The sequence below is a fragment of the Schistocerca serialis genome, chromosome 2 (genome assembly GCF_023864345.2).
Source record: "Schistocerca serialis cubense isolate TAMUIC-IGC-003099 chromosome 2, iqSchSeri2.2, whole genome shotgun sequence".
NCBI classification, from domain to species: Eukaryota; Metazoa; Arthropoda; class Insecta; order Orthoptera; family Acrididae; genus Schistocerca; species Schistocerca serialis.
The window spans coordinates 225,208,611-225,234,496 of NC_064639.1; the positions used below are offsets into that span (position 1 = coordinate 225,208,611).

General features: G+C 44.6%; 1 protein-coding gene across 1 annotated transcript in view; it reads right to left on the reverse strand.

The window, feature by feature from the left end:
- Positions 1-25,886, reverse strand: part of LOC126455490 (UDP-glucosyltransferase 2-like) — a 51,377-nt gene that overhangs the window by 18,626 nt on the left and 6,865 nt on the right. The window contains exon 2 of the mRNA XM_050091241.1: positions 21,679-21,901. Coding sequence (XP_049947198.1) covers positions 21,679-21,901 — 223 coding nt within the window. The remainder of the gene's footprint in view (positions 1-21,678; positions 21,902-25,886) is intronic.

The window sequence follows — 25,886 nt, forward strand, 5'->3', positions numbered from 1 at the left end:
TCATGAATATATCCTCCATTTGCATTAAATTTAAACATATTTACAAACTCTGACGATAAACCAGAAAAGTCTTACATACGCGAATAGAATAGCTGCTTCACAGGATAAAACTGAAACCATATGGTCAGTTGCGAAGGAACTGTCTGGTCAGCAGCGCGATGTCTACGATATAAAGTCAGTACGTAGTAAAAATATTTCTGTTACTGATAAGTCAGTTAAATGTAAAGTATTTAACAACCATTTTCTGAGCATTGCTGGTGAATTAAAAACTTAGTTTCTACAGGGAATCACATAGCGCTCTTGGAAAATGCCTTTCCGAGATTGATGTCTGAAATACCCCTTTGTGATACTGTCAAGAGGGAGACTGAATCAGTAATTAAATCATTGAAGACTAACGACTCTCATGGATATTATGGAGTACCTAGCAGAATATTAAAGTACATATAACCCCTGTATTTAGCGATATTTGTAACTTTTCCAGTAGAAATGGTCAGGTTCCTGAACGATTAAAGTACTCGGTGGTAAAGCCGCTTTATAAAAAGGTAGAAAGGGATAATGTAGGCAATTTTAGACCTATTTCTATGCCATCAGTGTTTGCTAAGGTTATTGAAAAGGGTGTTATGAAAAGCTAATTGATCATTTTATTTCACATAATTTGCTATCAAACGTACAGTTCGGTTTTAGAAGTGGTTTAACAACTGAAAATGCTTTCTCCGCTATCTGTGAGGTACTGGATGGATTAAACAAAAGGTTTCGAACGCTAGGCATATTTTTTTGATTTAACTGAGGCATTTGATTGCATTGATCACAAAATACTGCTCCAGAAACTGGAGCATTATGGATTATGGGGAGTAGCTCACAAGTGCTTCACGTCTTACTTTAACAACAGACAGCAAAAGGTCATCTTTCATAGTGTTGAGAATGGCTATGATATGGGGTCTGAGTGGTGTATGGTCAAATGGGGGTGCCCCAGGGATCAGTGTTGGGGCCACTCCTGTTCCTTACTTACATACGTTATATGATCTCTAGTAATACAGGAAGTTCTAAAATATTTCTGTTTGCTGATGTTGGATAGTGTTAGATAAGAAGGATAAAGGAGACATTAAGTACTGAGTCAAGATCATTTCTGGTATGAGAAATCATTTTTGTTTACAATCACTTAAAAAAGGACACTTAACCGTTACATTCAGTGTATAAATCTGTTATTACAGTCTTAAAAATATTACAGCTAATATGAGAAAAGAGAGGGGTGGGGGGAGGGAAGGGAATGGAACATGGAAAAAGTAGCCGACTTCACTGAAGACCATACGCAGTACAAGGAATTAGTTGGCACTCGTCTTTTGCTCACAACAGATGACTAGGAACTATGTATCTGTGGGAATTGGTTGATCTCATCTAGCGCTCTCGGATGCACTAAACAAATTTGTGACAAATCTTGCACCTCTGTTTCGAGTAATCTCCATCTTTTAGCTTTAAATCAGACTTGGTAAATGTGTCTGGGAGAGGAAGGATTGCTCTAATGGGGATTTCATGAGCGATCTTCTGGTGAGAGAATTCCGGATTCTACTTGGAAATCGCACTTTATCGTCTATACTAGCTTCATCAGTGTTAAATCACACCGAGCATATACTCTCCAATCTTTCACAGTTGTGACTGTCGCCGATAGAATGATCAATCTATATCGGGTCTTTTTCCCTGTTTAAGTACATTATGGAGGTTCAATGCATATGGGCAAAGAAATCATTTGGATTGGCACGACACAGTTGCAACATTTCCGCTGCTGCCGAGAACAAATGAAGCAGGGATTTCTAGGAGCAGGACCTTTGCGCTACTTTAACAGCATAGGGCGTTTTGCGTTGACAAGAACGCTTAACTTACATAAGTCGCTCATTTATGTTTTCCCAGATAGCAGGAAACAGAAAGCGCATTAACTATTCACACTACACGTGCTGTCTTGGAAGAGAGTTCAGATAAAGTGTTTTACATTAACGTTGTTTTATTTGAGTTCTCTTACTTGTCTTATGACAACTTCACCAGTTTCTGTCCCAATTACTTCTTCACTATATTTATAAAGTCAGGATTCATCATGTCTAATGAACAGATAGGTACAGACAATGCGTCAGTTAACAGTTCATCTTCCCAGGCACTCAAACGCCCTTGTATCTTTTTAGCACACTCTGTAGATATTCTTCACACGAACGCTATGTGACTTTCAGCACTTACTTCTCTTTGAAGCGCACAACGCATTAAACTCGTCCAGACCAGTTAGCTTGTTACGTAAAGCACCGGCGCGCTACGAATTGCACCCTGATTACGTATCAGTGATTTGTTACTCTCGGGGGATGACATAAAATGCGGCGGTAAATTCCAGCTTCTAGGAAAACCTGGCTTTACGCACGATACCCCATATTACCAACGGGCTGTTCCATTCTGTGTTACAAAATTACCCGTCAGATTGTTTCTGTATTTTATCATGAACAGTAACAGTTCTACCACATTGCCTTGAGCACCGGCGGACGCTTTTTCGTTTCTGCATGTGCAACCCCTTTACGAGACTTGTTTGGTAGCAAGGCTTCAGTTACGTACCTGATTTCATATTCCGAAAGTGTGTTTAGTAGGCGACAATGTGAAAGTGCATGAGATGCTTTTTAGGAAGCCAATAAATGCACCGATGAGCCAGAGCATTATGACCACTGCCCACCACGAGATTGAATGCCGCTTGATGGTGATGCGCCCACGACATTCGCCTACATAAGTGTAGCAGAGGCGAATGGGTAGGAAACATGGATATCCACTTACATAGGTACCTTTGCCAAAGGGCATATTAATATGGCGCAATGCTTCGGGATAAACATTTTGAAAATTATGAATCAGTTGTTCGCGCGCTGATGTCTTAATAATGTATGGAAAGTGGATGAACGACTGTGAAACTAGAAGGCGACGAAGTGTTGGACGTCCACGCCTTATCGTAGAACTTCGGAGATTTGCTCCCTCTGTGAAATAGAAGAGGCTGCGACCTGTGGCAGATTTGAAGACAGAGTGCAAAGCTCGATGTTGAAGTCGATCGGAGCATACCGTTCGGCGCACACTGCCGAATATCGAACTCGTCAGCAGATGAAACTACGCATTCCCATGCTAACTCAACGACATCGTCGCTTACGATTGCAGTGGGCACGATATGGTCGATACTGGACGCCTTGTCGAATGAATCAATTTTCTCGTTAGACCAGGGCGAAAGAAATGTCTGCATATACCGTCATACGGGACAAAGGCTGTTCCAAACATGCACCACGCCACAACTTCAGAACACTGGGGGCAGTGTTAAGCAGGGAGGGGTGGGAGGGGGTGACATTCTCCAGGGCTTCCAAGTATCCTGTGGTAGAAATCGAAGGCACCACGACAGCTATGGACTATTTGAAAGTTATTGATGATAACCTGAATCCGTTCATGCTTGATTTTTCCCTGACCGTGTTGCTATCTTCCAGAGGGATAACTGTCCACGTCACAAGTACAGAACTGCGCTACAGTGGTTTCAGGAGAATGATAATGAACTCGCGTTGATGCCACTAAATTAGTCTAATGTATACCCGATGGAACACATCTGGGACGCTGTTCGCCGCCAGCTCCGCACTCACAAATCAACAGCCCGATGTTTTGGGTACTGTGTGACCGGTGCGTAGAACTCTGGTACCATATAGAACTTGCCGAATACAAGCGACGTGCAATCACTGCTTGCGTTCCAACGATAGAGCAGCACACTATGTTTTCTCTCAACCGTGTACGTCATCAGTCAGGGCCTTTTCTAAAGCCTTCTGCATCTCGTGAAATAACACGGTAGGGTAAGTTTTACTCTATTGATGTTTGCGGAAACCATGTTCGTTATTACAAAGCATTTGGTCTGTCTCCAAAAATATCGCAATTAAGCAAGTACAGAGTTTGTCTCATTACTCCATAATAGTGTGACGTCAATGAGATAGGTCTGTGCCACGCGGTGTGGCCGCGCGGTTAGATGCGCCATGTCACTGACTGCGCGGCCCCTCCCGCCGGAGGTTGGAGTCCTCCCTCGAGCATGAGTGTGTGTGTTGTTCTTAGTATAAGTTAGTTTAAATAGTGTGCAAGTATAGGGAGCGATGACCTCAGCAATTTGGTACGTTAGAAATTCACACACATTTGAACATTTTGAGATAGGTCTGTGGTCTGCACATTTGTCCTGTGACCCTGGAACGCTCCGTTATTCCACTAGCAAGAGGCACCAGGTTTTTCGCATATTTAACCCTCGCAGTACCAGGGGGGTTACTTTATGCTCACCTTCTGAGAATATTGTAATCCAGTCAGTCACTTTATATTTTAAAACTTTGAAAAAGATTTTTAATGTTTTTAACGATGTCTTTTACCAGATGCTATAAATGTCTCAAATTTTTCAGTTAAACTGAACCCAAAAGTCTAAGTAGTACATGTCACTTTCTGCAATGAATGTTTTTCAAGATTTTCATGTTCACGATCTCACTTACGTATCAAAATCTTTCAAAACTGTGTGTTGGTGTGTTGGGAGTAAATGTTAACGAAAACAAAAGAAATTTGCCTTTTTCAATTTTTTTGTGGTGGTATGAGATAACCCCGCCTTGGTAATATACGTAATTGAAAATGCATTTATGTTACTAAGAATATGGAAAAGATATTTTCAGGTTCTGGAGCGAACATACATATCAGTACTTCTTTACAAAGTATGCTGTTGATGTAATTCAACAACAGCTAACGAATTTTTTACTAACATCTTTTAAGGTAGAAACAAATCACCTCCCCCCCCCCCCCCCCCCCCCCAACGTCGTAATGCGCGTTATGGAAAATGCATTGGTACTACTAGGGTTAATGTAAAATCTGTCGGGTTTAATAGCGTTTTATCACCGACGTTTCTTGTCTGTTCAAACTTTAGTTATGCACAATGTTTTGCTGCTTTGTGACAGAAAGAATCAACGGTTGGTGCAAGGACTGACAGTTGCTCCTCACCACAAAATGAGAGTTATTGCTTATAAATAGTGGAAGGATTCATATTTTTTCGAGGACATTATCGATGAGAAAACACAGGTAACAGCACAAAATGTAAAATTTGTTGGAGTAGACTTCCGGAACAACGTAAAATGAAACTACCACAAAAAATTAACTGTAGGAAAAGCAGAAGTAGCAAAGATTCATTGAAAAACTCTGACGAAATTCAGTTCACTTACGACAGTAGTAGTCCAGGTAGGATTAATAGAAGAGGGAGTGAGAGCGAGAGAGAGAGAGAGAGAGAGAGAGAGAGAGAGAGAGAGAGAGAGAAGGAGAGAGAGGGAGGGAGGGAGGGAAGGTAGAGAGTAGAGAGAGCGTGAGAGAGAGAATCCAACGAAGAGGGGGTATTTTGTCACGGAAACGTATTGAAAAAGGGAGAGCATAACTATGATGTTCAATGATCTCCAGTAGCAGACCTTGCAAGAGAGGCATTGTGTTCCACGGAGAGGCTTACTGTTGAAGTTTCGAGAGCCTTCATTTCCCACGCGCTGCTCGAAAAGCGACCATCACGCAAAAATCGAGTTCGTATGGATGCTTTACGAATACAGTTCACGTACTATTCACGAACTGTACCGGAAGTGCCCCACGCCACACACTGTAAGGTGGCTTGCGGCATGGGTATTTCAGATGTAGATATAGATGTACTGCAACACTGCTCATCCCTCATCTTTCTTCCACGCTACTGCATGATAATGCTAATGGATTAGCAGATCGTGCAAAACCTGTAGAATGAGCTGCAGTGGAGGCAAATCACCTGTATAACATAGAAGGAATTTATAACTTGCTTATGCGTAGATTTCCTCAGCCGATGTCAGTTTCCATACGCTGTTCTGGTCTGGTGACTTCGAGATTTTAAAATGAACCGCACTTTCGGCCTAACAGCCAGATCTGAGGTATGTCGGATAATGCTGTCTCAATGCTATTTCAACTCTAATACCACTTTTATGTTGCAGCTTCGCAGTCCGCACGTCAACGTCATTATCGGGGGATGAGGAGACAAGGCCACGTAGTCACCGACTCGCCCAGCTGTTGGCTTCGATCCACTCCAGACGAGGATATCGAGCAACGACTATCACCGGCCACCCTGAAACTTGGACTTCAATGTCATTCCCGGTGTGCTGGGATTGAGAATTGCTCCTCGTTGTTTCAAGAATGAGACTCTGTGACTGACGATATTGAGAGGGCATTTATTTCAGTCTTGTTTGAACCCAAAATATCAGGTGAAATTTATTTCAGTCTTGTTTGAACCCAAAATATCAGGTGAAATAAGTGCGAGTTTCAGAACGTCACACAACTGTCTCAGTATAGTACAAGATACTGGTAAGTATTGGTAAGGTACTGGAAGAATGCTGTGAGTCTGCGAAAGAAGTTCCTCAAAGAACTGTCGTGTCACCCACCCTAGAAACCTGGTGAAGTGTGTGGGACCCACAAAGAGTAGTACTGTCTGATATACTGAAACAATACAAAGAAAGGCAACACAAATGGTCACGGAAATTCAGAAAAACATTAGCTTGAAGACAAAGGCCAACTACCCCATAAAGTCCTACTAACAGAGTTTCAGAAACCAGCATCGAGGAATCTAGGAACGTTCTTCAACGCCTCTAGGTATCGTGAAGATAAGATTAGAATAATAACAGCGCCAGCAATTTAAGCAGTTATTTCCGCACACCATATGAGAATGGATCGGAAAATGTCCAGTGACATCTGGTACAACGGAAATGCACTTCAAAGTGCTTTGTAGAGTTCGTATGTAGCTGTGGGAGTATTAAGTCGGAGAACCAGTGCAATTGAAGAGCAGTTCTCTGAACAACGGCGTGGCTAGAGTGACACTGACGTAGCCAGTCACAGGTCCAGTTTCAAGACAGCCGGCGATGGCCTCCGTTAAAAACACAAACCAGCTTGATATCTCTGAATGCGACGGCGATACTGCGGTCTAAATGCGCCGACAAGACTCAGTGGCCTTGTTAAATTATCGCCGGGCCATACTGGCGACGTGCGAGCAGCGAATACCCTTAATCTGGGTTTCCACATGCAGCTAAAGTGACGCACAGCAAATGGCACGACGGCTGAGACGCCGTGTACTGATGTTTCCATACGCTCCTGTCAAAATTATAGTGGTGTCGCCGGAACTGCTGTTCTCATTCATAAGAACTGAGACAAGAATCCAATAACAAGAAGAGGAAGCACAAGAGTTGGATTCGGAAGTGGATTTTGCGTAGAAATAACAAGGGGTTCTCAAACCCGTAAAGGAAGTAGCACTGATCAGCGAAGATGCATTCGTGAACTATTTTCGAATAACAAAACTAAATTTTGAGTTGTTGTGCTGACTATAATAATAAATCCTGACATTCAGACATGCAGAACTGTCTCGAGTAGAACAGCTACAGAACTGGCTCGAGTAAAACTGCAAGTGATACGTCGATATTTGACAACCAGCGATTACCTGTCGTCCGCAGCTCGTGGTCGTGCGGTAGCGTTCTTGCTTCCCACGCCCGGGTTCTCGGGTTCGATTCCCGCCGGGGTCAGGGATTTTCTCTGCCTCGTGATGACTGGGTGTTGTGTGCTGTCCTTAGGTTAGTTAGGTTTAAGTAGTTCTACGTTCTAGGGGACTGATGACCATAGATGTTAGGTCCTATAGTGCTCAGAGCCATTTGAACCATTTGATTACCTGTCACTTTTTCAGTATACAAAATACCCACATCAATAAAAAAGTTTTGCATCACCTGCAACCGAGAGTTCGGGAACCTGTACAGAAAATTGGAATAGAGATTAACATAAACATCATGAAAACCACCCATTGAATGTTGCACCACCATACAGCGAGTCCTTCTGAGGTGGTGGTCTGTACACACCGGTACCTCTAATACCCAGTAGCACGTCCTTTTGCATTGACGCATGCCTATATTCGTCGCGGCTTACAATCCACAGGTTCATCAAGTCACTGTTGGTTCAGATTGTCCCACTCCTCAAGAGCGATTCGGCGTAGATCCCTCAGAGTGATTAGTGGGTCACGTCATCCATAAACAGCCCTTTTAAATCTATCCCAGGCATGTTCGATATGGTTCATGTCTGGAGAACATGCTGGCAGCGCTACTAGAGCGATGTCGTTACCCTGGACGAAGTCATTCACAAGATGTGCACGATGGGGGCGCCAATTGTCGTCCATGAAGAGAATGCCTCGCCAATATGCTGCCGATGTGGTTGCACTATCGGTCGGAGTATGGCATTCACGTATCGTACAGCCGTTATGGCCCCTTCCATGGTCACCAGCGGCGTACGTCGGCCCCCATAGTGCCACCCCAAAACAACAGAGAGCCTCCACTTACTGACTCGCTGGACAGTGTGACTAAGGCATTCAGCCTGACCGGGTTGCCTCCAAACACGTCTCCGATGATTGTCTGGTTGAAAGCATACGCGACACTCATCGGTGAAGAGAACGTGATGCCAATCCTGAGCGGTCCATTCGGCGTGTTGTTGGGCCCATCAGTACCGCGATGCATGGTGTCGTGGTTGTAGAGATGGACCTCGCCATGGGCGTCGAGAGCATCATGCAGCCTACTGCGCACAGTTCGAGTCGTAACACGACGTCCTGTGGCTACATGAAAAGCATTATTCAACATGGTGGCGTTGCTGACAGGGTGCCTCCGAGCCATAATCCGTAGGTAGCGGACATCCACTGCAGTAGTAGCCCTTGGGCGGCCTGAGTGAGGCATGTCACGGAAGTTTCCTTTCTCTCTGTACCTCTCCATGTACGAACGATATCGTTTTGGTTCACACCGAGACGCCCGGACACTTCCCTTATTGAGAACCATTCCTGGCACAGAGTAGCAATGCGGACGCGATGGAACCGTGGTACTGACCATCTGAGAATGGTTGAACTACAGACATCACTATCCGTATACCTCCTTCCTGGTGGAATGAGTGCCGCATGTGCCTTCAACCAGACAATCATCGGAGACGTGTTTGGAGGCAACCCGGTCAGGCTGAACGCCTTAGACACACTGTCCAGCGAGTACAGTAAGTGCAGGTTCCCTGCTGTCTTGGGGTGGCATAATGTGGGACCGACGTACGCCTCTGGTGATCATGGAAGGCGCCGTAACGGCTATACGATACGTGAATGCCACCCTCCGACCGACAGTGCAACCACAGCGGCAGCATTTTGGCTAGGCATTCTCTTCATGGACGAAAATTCGCGCCCCCATCGGGCACATCTTGTGAATGACTTCGTCCAGGATAACGACATCGCTCGACTAGAGTGACCAGCATGTTCTCCAGACATGAACCCTACTGAACATGTGTGGCATGGATTGAAAAGGGTTGTTATATGGACGGCGTGACCCACCAACCACTCTGAGGGATCTACGTTGAATCGCCGTTGAGGATTGGGACAATCTGGACCAGCAGTGCTTTGATGAGCGTGTGGACAGTATGCCACGTCGAATATAGCCATGCATCAATGCAAGAGGATGTGCTACTGGGTATTAGAGGTACCAGTGTGTACAGAAATCTGGACCACCACCTCTGAAGGTCTCGCTGTATGGTGGTACAACATGCAATGTGTGGTTTTCATGAGCAATAAAAAGAGCGGAAATGATATTTATGTTAATCTCTATTTCAATTTTCTGTACAGGTTCCGGGACTCTCGGAACCAAGGTGATGCAAAACTTTTTTGATGTGTGTATAACTGAATATATTGCCGGTATTGCACTAATTAATATTGTGAATCCACAAACAAGGCTTTCCTTATATACTTAAAGAAACTGTTCAGCTGTTACAACACTTTTCAGGTATTTTTTTAATAAGACATTCATATACAGCAAAATTACTGTCGCGACAACTAGAACACAACGATGGTGCTCCAAAATTCAGCCACGAGGTGGCAGTCGAAATGAGGCTAATCGGGGGTGGGAGAAGGAGAGATATTAGAGAGCAAAAAATACTTATTTAGTGCCATGTTACCACGCTAGTGACATTACAGGAATCCACTTGCAACGTTGGTGACGCCATTCGAGTAGTGCGACTTCAGTTCATTGCAGAAATTCACCCTTAAGCGCGTCAATGTAACGCGTGGCTTTGGCGGCAATGTTTAAGGGCGCGTCTGATGGGACAACATAGCGATCCGTATGCTGGCTACTGGCAGTGGTTGAAGACTATAGAAGCCTATGCACATCATCGTGGTCTGCTAAACCATCTCGTGTCGTCTCTTTCGAAGGTATCTGGCTGCCTAGCAACCGTGTGTTTCGTCGAACGGCCATTTTCTTTTTTTTTCAAATTACTGGGGTGGGGTTGTCTGGGGGGGGGGGGGGGGGGAAGAGACGAAACTGCGAGGTCATCGGTCTCATCGGATTAGGGTAGGTTCGGGATGGAAGTCAGCCGTGACCTTCAAAGGAACCATCCCGGCATTTTCCTGGAGCGATGTAGGGAAATCACGGAATACTTAAATCAGGATGGCTCGACGCGGGATTGAACCGTCGTCCTCCCGAATGCGAGTCCAATGTGCTAACCACTGCGCCACCTCGCTCGGTGGTTCAAATTACTGTCTTAGTCATTGTCTCGTTCGCGCCCTCTTAGGGGTGTGCATATCTTGTCGATCACTCAATTGACGTCATGAATTTCTGGCACGTGGAGACCAACAGTTTCCCATTTTAAGGTTACTAAGCTAAGAGTTTGCACCTGTAGTCTGAGGGTAGCCTCGCTGTCTGTTAATCTAAAACGTGGAGGGGACCGGTTTCGAAACCCATCACTGCTTCAGTTATGAACAAAAATCACCGGCAAAGGCGGCTCATGACTTCCGGCATAAGAAGTCACCCCCAAGCTGCATATAGACTCGTCAAAGAGGGCAAAATATTCCTGACTAATGCCCCATTCAGATGGCCGGAAGTGTCCGCCCCCGGTAGCTGAGTGGTCAGCGCGACAGACTGTCAAATCTAAGGGCCTGGGTTAAATTCCCGGCTGGGTCGGAGATTTTCTCCGCTCAGGGACTGGGTGTTGTGTTGTCCTAAATATCATCATTTCATCCCCATCGACGCACAAGTCGCCGAAGTTGTGCTCAACAGAAAGGACCAAAAAACTAACTATACTACTAGCCAAGAACTTAGGGAGCTGGTCAACGGGATGGAATTAGTCGACACATGGAACCTGAAGTATCGCAACCAATTTAATACATGAGATCGATCTCGGCGATGGCCGTCGTTTTATAACACAAAGGGGCATAGCACAGGCGTTCACGGATCATTTTAGCAGATTCTATGCAAGCAACGGGGAGGGTCAGAGGAAGCTGGGGAACGTCCTGGAAGAGATCCCAGACGCGACGAGTGTGAACGAGGAAGCGGACGGGTTATCTGAAATTACGTGTGAAGAGCTGGAGGAAGCGATTACACGAGGTGCTTGCAACAAGTCCCCAGGTCCAGACGGATTCCCGTTGGAGTTTTACCGTGCCTTTGTGACCATTATGACACCGATGTGGCTATGTATGTTTAATGAGCTTCTGCGGCAAGAAGTACCGGTTCACATTAAACTCACGGAAGGGCTCATGATACCGATATCGAAGCCCCGTGGTGGCAAACGGTCTTGTGATTATCGCCCCTTGACCCTCCTTAATAGTGACTACAAGATCTTCATGCGCATCCTGGGAAGTCGTTTCAAAAAGTCGCTGGAGAATCGAATACATGCCGATCAGACTTGTCTTGGCGGCATCAGTAATATCCACACAGCCTTGGGAGACTATCGTGACGTCGTCGCCCTCGCGGCTGCATGCCGCCTCCGGGGTGCGATGGTTGCAGTAGATTTCGATCATGCTTTTGATTGCGTGGATCATGTGTACCTCGCGGCGGTGATGAACAGGATGGGTGTCTCGCCATTATTGACCACTGCTGTGAGCGGCTGTTGCACGGCGCCAGATCAGCGATGGTGGTCAACGGAGGGAGAACTGAGTATTTTAAGAAGATCAGTGAGACAGGGTTGCCCCTCGTCGATCCTCCTTTATGCGATCGCCTTAGAACCGTGCCTCGCAGGCCTTCGCCGCTGTCTTACCGGGATCTCCCAACGGCATTTATCATTCAAATGCAGAGCATACGCGGATGATATTGTGTTCCTCGTAAGGAATGAGAGGGAGACTCAAACAGCACTGGATTGGCTACAGACGTATGGGATGGCAGCTGGAAGTGTGGTCAACTACCGAAAATCACAATTCATGCATGTGGGGCGTGGACTAGAACCAGGAACGGAAGGACCCTTACCTGCGGTGGAAACCTTCCGCTGTTTGGGTATCACCTTTCATAAAGAGACAGCGAGAACGGGTGCGGACAACTACCGAAGGCTGTTACACAGAGTCCGCACGGCAGTACGACTAAACGCCCTACGGTCGATGGATATGCTGCAGCGAGTGTTACTCGTCAACCTTTATCTCGCGCCCATGATGTGCCATCTGACACACCTTCTCCCCTTGACGCGCGCGATAGCTATGAGAATTCAGGCGGCTTTTGGGTACTATGTGTGCCTGGGACAACTCTTTAAGGTACAGTACAACACGCTTACCCTCCCAGCGCGAGAGGGGGGCGTTGGTTTAGTGAACGTGCACGAGAAGGCGCGTGCCATGTATATTAATACTATGCTCAAACGGTGGTGCAACAGGAATCACTCGCTTACGGGGACAATCATCGAAGAACTCGTACCAACATCGCATCTTCCTCCAGTCAGTGTCGGCCATATATCGCCCCCTTTAACGTATGTGCGCACGTTCGTCGTGGAACACAGTTACGGTCGAGAGCGTTTACCGACGACCCGACAGTCGACATCGAAGGACGTGTACCATCTGCTTCTTCGACAGATCGCCCGGAATAGGGTGGAACGCAAACATCCAGCTGTTAATTGGCACGTGGTGTGGCGCACGGTCCACCACCCTCACCTACCTACATCATTCAGATCAATATGGTACATTGTCGTCAACCGCAAATACCCTACAAATGATAAAAAGTACGCAATACATTTGACGGATTCGCCCTTGTGTCAGCAATGCGGCGTGCTGGATACGGACGACCATCGGCTGGTCTGCGGCGAGGCATTGGCTGTCTGGACTCTCGCAAGAAAGATTATAGCGTTCATGCGGCGCACTATCTATACAGCAGTCTGTTCTGACATAGTATTTTTTCCAGAGGAAACGTATTTCTGGGCCATAAGACGAACGCAGTGGCGTGGATCACAGGTATGACGGTCCATTACATCTATAGCGACACACGTACGAACTTACTGAGCGTCCTGGATTACTGGCAATACTTGCAAGATGGACACACAAAACTATTACGGCTACAAAAGTACAGGGATTGGTATGCCAATTTCCTAGTAACGGTTTTTGCGGACCCGCCATATACTTGGGGTGTGCCGGGTGCGCAAAGATGAGCGGTGGTGCTTTCGTTGTGAAACCGACCAAGTAATGTGAGCGACTAAGAACACTATGTGCGTATGCGACCTACGAAAAACTCACGCTTGAACAGTTAGCAAATGGATGTATTTCAAATTTTGTTTTAATATCCATAAATACTTTTCTTTAGGGTGCCGGAGGTGGCCCCACTTTGATTTTGTTGTTATTTCATGCTGCATTGTAGGACGGCAGCGAGGTTCCTTCCAGGACAGTTCTCATATGTCGGGACGTACTATGTTTATTTTGTGAATAATGAAGGTTTCTGTTTCTCCTACCTTCCTTCATATAAATAAAGAAATAAAAACCCCTCACTCCAAAAAAAAAAAAAAATAAAAAAAAAATAGAACGTCTGCAAAAAAAAAAAAAAGTTGGTACAGCACTTGCCCGCGAAAGGCAAAGGTTCCGAGTTCGAGTCTCGGTCTAATAATAAAAAAAAAGATGGATAGAACGTCTGCCAAAAAAATAAAAAAAGTTGCGTCAAATCGAAAGATTTGCACCAGGCGGGCAGTCTAACCGACGGGAGGCCCCCGTTACACGCCATTATTATTATTATTATTATTATTATTATCTCCGGAAGTGGACTGCCTAGGGGAAGGTGACCATAGGGAAATTACTGAGTAACCAACGACAGAATAACGTCCTGCGAGTTGGGGCGTGAAATGTCAGAAGTTTGAAGGAGGTAGTGAAACTAAAAAGATCTGATAAGAGAAATGCTAAGGCTCAGTCTACATATGGTGGGGTTCAGTAAAGCGAAGTGGAGAGAATCAAGGGCCTCTGGTCAGGCAAGTATAGAGAAATATCAATAGCAGCAAAACATGGTATAACGGGAGCAGCATTTGTTATGAAAAAGAAGACCGGGCAGAGAGTGAGTTACTGGAGACATTTCAGAGGAAAAAACGACATTTTGTCTCTGATTCTTTTGTAAAAATTTTTTTGTATATTTGTAGACACAATCATATGTAAGAACCTCCAACATCGCAGCGCGTCAGCAATCGCTAGTTAATATATTAAAAAACTAAAAACCCGTCTCGATTGCGAGAAAAGGACCTAGTGTTAATCATTGACAAAGTTCTTCTTAGGCGCTTGTGGGTTTTATTGTTGTTCTGAAGAAGGTGTAGTTATCTACGCCCAAACCTGGGTTAACAACACTAGGTGCCTTTTTCGCAATCGAGGCGGGTTTTTAGTTTTTTAACAATCATATGTGTCTATAAATAAACAAAAAAAGTTTTACATGTCATAGGATTGCACTCGTCAGAATCGGCACCAAACCAACAACAATGATTCAGGTATATATACCGACGTCACAAACAGAAGATGAATAAAAAGAGAGAGTATATGAGGATATTGAACTGGTAGTTCATTATGTAAAGAGAGGTGAAAGTCTAGCACTCATAGGGGACTGAAATGGGGTTGTAGGGGAAGTAGAAGAAAAAATGGTTACTGGAGAATATGGGCTTGGTACTATAAATAAGACAGGCGAAAGACTAACTGAGTTATGCAATAAATTTCAGCTAGTAATACCGAATACTCTGTTCAAGAACCACAAAAAGATGAGGTATACTTGGGAAACACTCGGAGATTGAAGCTGGATTACATCATGGTCAAACTGAGATTCTGAAATCAGATACTGGATTGTAAGGCGTACTCGGGAGTAGATATAGAATGAGATCAGAATTTAATAATGATGAAGCGTAGGCTGAAGTTCAGGAGACTAGCCAGCAAGAATCAATGAGTGCGGAGCTACCTACATAGGAGAAACAGGGAGACCTATCAGCTTACGAGTAGCAGAACACGAACTCTATGTACGATTACAACAACATAATAAATCGGCGATAGCGGAACACCACCGTGACTGTGGACAACCTATCAGGTTCCAGGAAGCCCGAGTACTGGCGAAAGAATCGCGGATGCGAAAACGCAAAATACGGGGGCGATCGAAATTATTAAGCAGCCTGACAACATCAACAAAGAAGATGGCTGCAAACTCCCGACGTCCTGGCTGCCGGCCATCCCAGTCCAACGGACCGCGAGCGGTCGCGGGACAGAAGCTACACGCGACACGGACGTATCTGCACAAACAGCTGTAGAGCAACTGTCAGTCCACTTCCGGGAACACCAGGAGGAAAACTTGGTGACCAGAATCCAAACGCTGATTGGCGGACAGTTACCAATCGTTGACGACATGGACATCCACGAATAACCTCTTTCCTTGCATCTTCCCTTACGTCATGACTAGCCAATCATATTAGGGGTCCAATGAAAAGTCTTACAACAGTGACGTTTGACATCGATAGTCCGTAATAAATAGAAGCACCTACCCCCACGCAAAACCAGTCGTGCCCTGAGGAAGGCCGTTGCAATTCGACCGAAACGTCGGTTTTAGTTTATTATTGTTGTTAGTTTTTAGCAATGACCCGGCATAATACCCAGTAGAATTTTAATCACCATTTACAAGATACCTTGTCAGTGTGATATGGCTTACGTAGGACAGACCACAAACACTGTGAAAGAACACTGTACTGAACATCAACTTGCACTAAACTTTAGCAACCAAGCGAGTCAGCTATTTCCATTGGACATTCAGTGGAGTATGACAAACTATGATTCTGACAACAGTAATGTCTTTTTGGGACTCTGTTATTAAAGAATACGCCTAGAGGAAAATATGATGAACTATGATGGCGGCTACCATTTGGACAGTGCGTAGAACCCCGTCATCTCCACGATTTCTTCTAATCGAAGACGACAGAGAGCACCAACGGCAGCGGCGAGCGGTGGCACAGAGGCCAGCTGAGTTCCGAGGTTCCACCAGCGAGGGCGCCGCCACCGAGAAGTGTGCACCGTCTTCAACCTGAATTTTGATGCACTCCCGGAAGACTCGCTGCGTGCTATATACGGCGGAACGGAGCGAGTCTTCGTCAGTCTTCGATAGCTCACCTGAATATAACTATCAGGTGCTCAGTCGAAATATCATGCGATGATTTTAACGACGGTCGACTGTATGCTCAAAATTTGTTTGAACATTCAATTCGTGGAAACAATTTCAAAATTCGCATCCTTACGGGGAGGAGATGACCTCACATGTCCGAAGTTTCGAGAGGCTACGCCGTAACACAAAACTGTTAAGGTCCTTAAACTCTTTCATTGAGATGTCGGGACCATGGCATAATACCAAAATTTTCCAAAGTAACGCATTTTATTGAGACTGCCGCTGCACGGAAAGTTACTAAGAAGGCTAGTCACGCTATTGCCAAAGATAGGATTTTCTATACAATACGAAGACTAGATGCCATTTCAGATGAACTGTACCAGTTAAATCTAAATGTTGGAGCGCATCTCTCCCCTGTACCACGGGACTGGGTTGCTGGAGTGGTTTCGGCAAAGTTCGGTTGAATCTAAAAGGATCCAAGTTTTCGGCAGATGTCGAAATTTGATCATCTGTTGCCACAGCAGTCGTCGCCATAAGAGACAGCTGCAGGGCGTTTCGTTGTCAGTTTCATGGAGAAAAATTTGGACGATGCGGGGCTGACTCTGTTAAGCAAGAGACTCTATTTTGCACCTTCACCCAGAGGATCGCCTTTAATTACTTCTGTGAGTCGTCTTCAAGAAGCTGCACGAGGCATTCCTTGGGATGCTGTAGAAGAAATAAGAAGGAAAACTTGCCATGCTCTTTTAAAAGCTCCTCCTCGACGTAGAAACTTAACCTCTACAGAAAGGGCTGCACTACGAAATCTACGAGGGCAGCCTGATGTAGTGGTGTTGAAGGCTGACAAAGGTAATGCAACCGTTTTGTTACCTTGTAGTGTGTATAACGATAAAACGCATGGCCTGCTAAGCGACTCTACCTGCAGAAGGGTTGATCACGACCCTACATAACGGGTGCAATGGAAAACTTCTATGCTGCTGAATTCCTCCTCTTTACTTCAGGACATTATCAAATGGTTAAGACCACATAATTGTGTACCAGCAAGACTGTATGGCTTTCCAAAAACCTGGAAGGAAAGGGTTTCATTACATCCAATAGTGGGCAACATTGGAGTGCCTACATATGTTTTAGACAAACATCTCACTTATTTGCTGAGACCGTGGTAGGAAAATAACCACATCACATCCGTAACTCAACTGACTTTTTGAATAGACAGCTGGTTCTCCGTCTAAGCAGTTCTGACCGTTTGCCTAACTTTGATGTGGTATCACTTTTTACAAAGGTTTCCTTCGCACATTCTTTGTCACTAATTGTAAAAAAGTTACAGGTGGACGTGAGCGCTTCAACATGTATTATGTTCAACGAAGAATATTTTGAACAGACTAATGGCGTCACCATGGGCAGCCCTCTGTGTCCCTTGGTTCCCTACCCTTTTATGGAGTATTTCGAGGAGAGAGAGCTTGAATTAGCTGCCCATAAACCAACTGTATTTTGCAGGAAATACAAACAGTACTTTCATAGTGTGACCCCATGAAGAAGATAAACTGATGGAGTTTCTTCATCACCTCATCTCCATTCATGACAACATTCGGCTCACTATGGAAATGGAGGAAGATGATGGAAGTATTGGTTAGACGACAGAACGCTGGCACTCTGGGGCTTTCAGTTTATCGGAAAACCACTCATATCTACCTGTATTTGCAAGCGCGAAGGTGCAATCACCCGCCGCGAACAATAAACGTGCTTGAAACACTCGTACACAGAGCTTACACAGTCTGAGATCCAAATAGTTTGCCTAAAGAGCTCGCCTACCTAAAGACAGAGTTCAGAAAAAAATTGATATTCCACCCAGCAGATAAAAAGGGTACTGCCAGTTAAAAGAAAGAATCAGGGAGTGGATAAAGAGAAGAACACGCTGACAAAGTCTGTAGCTTCCCTTCCTTTTGCTGGGAACATTTAGTTTAAAATAGCAAGAATTCTCTGTAAATTTCAAGCAAAAGTGACTTTCCGTCCACCATCTAAGATTGAAGGCTTTTGGGATCGATGAAAGACGACTTCTTATTGCGGAAGGCCGGAATTTGCAAAATGCCTTGTCAGTGTAGTATGGCTTACGTAGTACAGACCACACGCACGGTGAAAGAACGCTGCACTGAACATCAACGTTGCACTCGCCTTTTGCAACCAAGCAAGTCGGCTATTGCCGAAAGCTGTGTTTTCACCGACAGTCAGTGGAGTGTGGAACTATGATTCTCACCACAACAATATCTTTCTGCGACTACAGTATTACAGAATCTGTGGAAATATGCCTGCCAGAAAATCTGATGAATGGTGATAGCGGCCACCAGTTGGACAGTGATTGGAACCGCGTCATCTGTATGATTTGCTCTAATCGAAGACAAAAATCTTGAATTTTAAACTTTTCCCTCTGACTGAACTTTATTCAAGTATTTCGCTTAGTCATGAGACCAATGTGTCTGGGGCATAAGGGCGATATGGTGCCTCAACTATTTTCTTTTGATGTTTATTGCTCATTATTTACTGCAGTAAAATCTGCAAATTGTATTAAAAAGCTACTTTGATTTCTGGTATTTAAATACTGTGTCAATAAGGCTAAATACACTGAAGAGCCAAAGAAACTGATACACCTGCCCAATATCGTGTAGGGCCCCCGGTAGCACGCTGAAGTGCCGCAACACGACGTGGCATAGACTCGACTAATGTCTGAAGTAGTGCTGGCGGGAACTGACACCATGAATCCTACAGGGCTGCCCATAAATTCGTAAGAGTACGACGCGGTGTAAATCTCTTTTCAACAGCACGTTGCTAGGCATCTGAAACGAGACTCGTCCGACAAGGCAACATTTTGCCGGTCATCAACAGTCCAATGTAGGTGTTGACGGGCCCAGGTGAAGCGTGAAGCTTTGTGTCGTGCAGTCATCAAGGGTACACGAGTGGACCTTAGGCTCCGAAAGACCATATCGATGATGTTTCGTTGAATGGTTCGCACGCTGGCACTTGTTGACGGCCTGGTATTGAAACCTGCAGCAGTTTCGGAAGGGCTGCACGTTGAACGATTCTCTTCAGTCGTCGTTGCTCCCGTCCTTGCAGGATCTTTTTCCGGCGCAACGATGTCGGGGATTTGATGTTTTACTGGATTCCTGATATTCGCGGAGCAGTCGTAAAACGGTCGTACCGGAAAATCTCCACTTCATCGCTACATCGGATATGCTGTGTCCCCCCGCTCCGCATTCGGGAGGACAACGGTTCAATCCCGTCTCCGGTCATCCTGATTTAGGTTTTCCGTGATTTCCCTAAATCGCTTCATGCAAATGCCGGAATGGTTCCTCTGAAAGGGTACGGCCGATTTCCTTCCCCATCCTTCCCTCACCCGAGCTTGCGCTCCGTCTCTAATGACCTCGTTGTCGACGGGACGTTGAACACTAATGTCCTCCTCCTCCTCCCACCGCTCGTGCGCCGACATAACACCACGTTCAAACTCATTTAAATCTTGATAACGTGCCAATGTGACAGCAGTAAGTCATCTAACAACTGCTGTGTTGTCTTCTTTAATCATCGTCGACAGCAGCGCCGTATTCTGCCTGTTTACATATCTCTGTATTTGAATACGTATCCCTATACTAGCTTTTTTGGCGCTTCAGTGTAATGTAACATGAACACCCTGTGGATAGATATTTTGACCGTAGTTACGTCTCAAGTTTACTTTTCTTTGTAAAATACATTGTACTAGAAATCTATTGAAAATATCTGTGACAGATCATAGCTAAATAATTAGAAATATGAATAGTATACAGTATTATTTAAATTGTCTTATATATTTGTGATCACACGCAAAAGTTTATAACATAATTAAAATCATGTTCGCTTCTCAAGGAAGTTCAGCATCAGCTTACGCTTTCCATGTATACCAACAGAGTAATTTATCGGTTTCACCAAATGTAGCACAATCGAACTGTCAAGTGGAGCGCAAAGGAAACGTAGATAACAGCTGTTGGGGTCTACACAACTAATAATTCGCGACTGACTGCTTGCGCCGCAGTTACGTGTTCGGGCCGTAGTTACAGAAAATTAAGACATTAGCGACACTGAGGTGACAAAAGTCATGGGATACGTCTTAATATCATGTTGGGCCTTCTTTTCCTCGGCGTAGTGCAGCAACTCGACGTGACAATCCTTGGAAGTCCTTTGCAGAAATATTGAGCCATGCTGCTACTATAGCCGTCTATAACTTCGAAAGTGTTGCAGGTGCAGATTTTGTGACTTCTTGGTTACGTCCCATAAATGTTCAATGGAATTCATGTCGGGAAACCACGAACTGTCCAGAATGTTCTTCAAACCAATCGCAAAAAATTGTGGCCTGGAGACATGGTACATTGTCATCCAAGAAAATTCCATCCTTGTTTGAAAGCATGATGTCCATGGCTTCGTATGGTCTCCAACTATCCGAACATGACCATTTATAGTCAATGAACTGTTCAGTTAGACAGAGGACACTGTTTCTGTCACATGTATCACAGCCCTCAACATTATGGAACCACCACCAGCTTGCACAGTGCCTCCTGTTGATAACTTGGGTCAATGGCTTCGTGGGGTCTTCGCAGCACTCGAAACCTAGAATCAGCTCTTACCAGCTGACATTGTGACTCACTAGGCCACGGTATTCCAATCGTTTAGTGTCCAGCCGACATGATCACGAGCCCAGGAGAGGTGCTGTAGGCGATGTCATCCTGTTAGCAGAGGCACTCGCATCGGTCGTCTGCTGCCATGGTCCATTAACGTCAAATTTCGTCGCACAGTTCTAATGAATACGTTCGTCGTACGTCCCACAGCCGTTTCTGTGGTTATTTCACACAGTGTTGCTTGTCTGTTGTGTCTACGCAAATGCCGCTGCTGTTGGTCGTTACGTGAAGGGCGCCTGAAATTTGGTATTCTCAGTACACTGGGACTGAAATGTCACACCCATCTAGTTCCAACTACCATTCCGCGTTCCAAGTCTGTTGACATCGTGCGGCCATAATAACGTCGGAAACCTTTTTACACGAACCGTCTGAGAGCAAATGACAGCTCCTCCAATGCACTGCCCTATTTCGCCTTGTGTACGCGATATACCACCGTAGGCGTATGGGCATATCGCTATCCCATGATTTGTCATATCAGTGTAATACAGCAACATCTTGAAGTGTCAACATGAGGTTTGCTGACTTAATTTGAGACTTGAAATTTTCATTTAGTAAGCAAGCGGTTGTTAGGAGCTGAAATCGGAGCTCACCTAGTATGTCCTGCTGAGGCAACCACTCGCTGGCCATCACGTTTGGTGGCTGTCCGGGTAGGGTCTTGTTCTCCCACTTCCAGAGGATGCGCTGTGGGAGTTCGCGAAAGGCGTCCAGGAAGGCCTGGACTTTCTGCCACGGCAAACCGCTGCTCCTGACATTGGAACCCAGACTCATGTATATCAGACCGTGCTCTGTCCCGTCAATAAACTCCTGGATATCCTGGAACAGCCACGAGAATACACAACCAGTGTCAGTTCTTTGGTTTGAAGTATTGAAACATACACTCCCAGAAAAGAAATGCGACATTTTCAAGGACAAGTACATTTTAGTGACAAGTGACGTGATAGGTGTTCCATCACTGTAGGAATGTATGATAATAAATTAAGTCCAAATAAAACACATATTTCGCGTAAAGGGTAACCAAACAGTCGCACGAATACACAGAGTGCAAAGGAGGCGAATATTCTTGTATGCAAACGATCGTAAGGGTACGATCGGTTATCGTAAGCAACATGCGCCTTTTGTTCTGATGGGCAATGGTTCTTGTAGGCCCTGGAGAACGACTAAGTCCCCATCATATGCGATACGTGTTTCGTTGGCGAGAGATCTGATGATCCTGCTTCCGAGGACAGTTGAATACCGCAAAGAGCATGTTCCTTCGCAGTAGCCGTATGTGGACGTGCAGTGTCATGTTGCAGAAGAGCATCACCTTCCTGTCGTAGAATTAGCATGTGGATAGAAACCTGTGCAATGTAATAGGCACTGTTTACTGTAACCTGCAGAGATATCAAGTGTGAGTGCGAGCTGTAACTGATGGCTCCTCACAACATGAAACCTGGGGTGGGACCTGTGGGTCATCGGCAAATGCACTGTGGAATAGGCCACTCTCCAGGTGTACATCGTACATATGTACGAAGGCTATTCAGAAATAGACAACGTTTTGGCATTAAAAAAACTAAGTGCAAGAAATACACTTTATTACTATGTCTACAACTTTGCTTCCGCCGTTTTTTCTCCAAGTTCGAGACTTTATTGTGAAAAACTTACAAAAAATTTACGATTCAAAGTATTGGCCATCGTTGGCCATTGCTTTCTCTTAGCTTTAGGGTAGCATATGAATGCAACAGTGTACAAACTGGACATCTTTTGAGGGGAGCCATGAATCGATCCGATTTTGCACTTGTTCATATGACCGCAAGTGCTAGTCAGCTAGGTCATGTGTCATAGATCGAGAAAGGTAGCAGTCAGAGGAGTATCTGGAGAATACAGCGGGTGGGGTAGAAATTCCCATTTCATCGTTTCCATGTATGTTTTGACGGGATCTTCGACATGGGGTCGTGCACTGTCATGTAGCAAAATCATTTTTTCATGTCTATCGCTGTAGTGTGGCCGTTTGTCTTTCAGTGCTCGGCTCAAATACATCAGTTGCTTTCTATAACGATTTCCTGAGATTGTTCCCGTCGATTGCAGTAGCATCGAAAGCTTTCTCCCTATCACAACCACGCCGGTCTTCAACGTAGAAAACACCACCCTTGGAGCATGGAAACCATTTTCTGCGTAGCTATAACAGGCGTCTCATCATAGGTTTTAGCCAGCTTTTTATGAGCTTCAGCCGCAGATTTCTTAATGTTGTTGTTGTTGTGGTCTTCAGTCCTGACACTGGTTTGATGCAGCTCTCCATGGTACTCTATCCTGTGCAAGCTTCTTCATCTCCCAGTACTTACTGCAACCTACATCCTTCTGAATCTGCTTAGTGTATTCATCTCTTGGTCACCCCCTGCGATTATTATCCTCCACGGTGCCCTCCAATGCTAAATTTGTGATCCCTTGATGCCTCAAAACATGTCCTACCAACCGATCCCTTCTTCTAGTCAAGTTGTGCCACAAACTTCCCTTCTCCCCAATCCTATTCAATACCTCCTCATTAGTTACGTGATCTACCCACCTTATCTTCAGCATTCTTCTGTAGCACCACATTTCGAAAGCTTCTATTCTCTTCATGTCCAAACTAGTTATCGTCCATGTTTCACTTCCATACATGGCTACGCTCCATACAAATACTTTCAGAAACGACTTCCTGACAATCTATACTCGATGTTAACAAATTTCTCTTCTTCAGAAACGCTTTCCTTGCCATTGCCAGTCTACATATTATATCCTCTCTACTTCGACCTTCATCAGTTATTTTACTCCCTAAATAGCAAAACTCCTTTACTACTCTAAGTGTCTCATTTCCTAATCTAATTCCCTCAGCATCACCCGATTTAATTTGACTACATTCCATTATCCTCGTTTTGCTTTTGTTGATGTTCATCTTATATCCTCCTTTCAAGACACTGTCCATTCCGTTCAACTGCTCTTCCAAGTCCTTTGCTGTCTCTGACAGAATTACAATGTCATCGGGGAACCTCAAAGTTTTTACTTCTTCTCCATGAATTTTAATACCTACTCCGAATTTTTCTTTTGTTTCCTTTACTGCTTGCTCAATATACAGATTGAATAACATTGGAGAGAGGCTACAACCCTGTCTCACTCCCTTCCCAACCGCTGCTTCCCTTTCACGTCCCTCGACTCTTATAACTGCCATCTGGTTTCTGTACAAATTGTAAATAGCCTTTCGCTCCCTGTATTTTACCCCTGCCACCTTCAGAATTTGAAAGAGAGTATTCCAGTTAACATTGTCAAAAGCTTTCTCTAAGTCTAGAAATGCTAGAAACGTAGGTTTGCCTTTTCTTAATCTTTCTTCTAAGATAAGTCGTAAGGTTAGTATTGCCTCACGTGTTCCAACATTTGTACGGAATCCAAACTGATCTTCCCCGAGGTCCGCTTCTACCAGTTTTTCCATTCGTCTGTAAAGAATTCGCGTTAGTATTTTGCAGCTGTGACTTATTAAACTGATAGTTCGGTAATTTTCACATCTGTCAACATCTGCTTTCTTTGGGATTGGAATTATTATATTCTTCTTGAAGTCTGAGGGTATTTCGCCTGTCTCATACATCGTGCTCACCAGATGGTAGAGTTTTGTCATGACTGGCTCTCCCGAGGCCATCAGTAGTTCTAATGGAATGTTGTCTACTCCGGGGCTTTGATTCGACTCAGGTCTTTCAGTGCTCTGTCAAACTCTTCACGCAGTATCTTATCTCCCATTTCGTCTTCATCTACATCCTCTTCCATTTCCATAATATTGTCCTCAAGTACATCGCCCTTGTATAAACTCTCTATATACTCCTTCCACCTTTCTGCCTTCCCTTCTTTGCTTAGAACTGGGTTGCCATCTGAGCTCTTGATATTCATACAAGTGGTTCTCTTCTCTCCAAAGGTCTCTTTAATTTTCCTGTAGGCAGTATCTATCTTACCCCTAGTGAGACAAGCCTCTACATCCTTACATTTGTCCTCTAGCCATCCCTGCTTAGTCATTTTGCACTTCCTGTCGATATCATTTTTGAGACGTTTGTATTCCTTTTTGCCTGCTTCATTTACTGCATTTTTATATTTTCTCCTTTCATCAATTAAATTCAATATTTCTTCTGTTACCCAAGGATTTCTATTAGCCCTCGTCTTTTTACCTACTTGATCGTCTGCTGCCTTCACTACTTCATCCCTCAGAGCTACCCATTCTTCTTCTACTGTATTTCTTTCCCTCATTCCTGTCAATTGTTCCCTTATGCTCTCCCAGAAACTTTCTACAAACTCTGGTTCTTTCGGTTTATCCAGGTCCCATCTGCTTAAATTCCCACCTTTTTGCAATTTCTTCAGTTTTAATCTACAGTTCATAACCAATAGATTGTGGTCAGAGTCCACATGTGCCCCTGGAAATGTCTTACAATTTAAAATCTGGTTCCTAAATCTCTGTCTTACCATTATATAATCTATCTGATACCTTTTAGTATCTCCAGGATCCTTCCAGGTATATAACCTTCTTCTATGATTCTTGAACCAAGTGTTAGCTATGATTAAGTTATGCTCTGTGCAAAATTCTACAAGGCGGCTTCCTCTTTCATTCCTTCCCCCCAATCCATATTCACCTACTATGTTTCCTTCTCTGCCTTTTCCTACTGACGAACTCCAGTCACCCATGACTATTAAATTTTCGTCTCCCCTCACTACCTGAATAATTTCTTTTATCTCGTCATACATTTCATCTATTTCTTCATCATTGCAGAGTTAGTTGGCATATAAACTTGTACTACTGTAGTAGGCATGG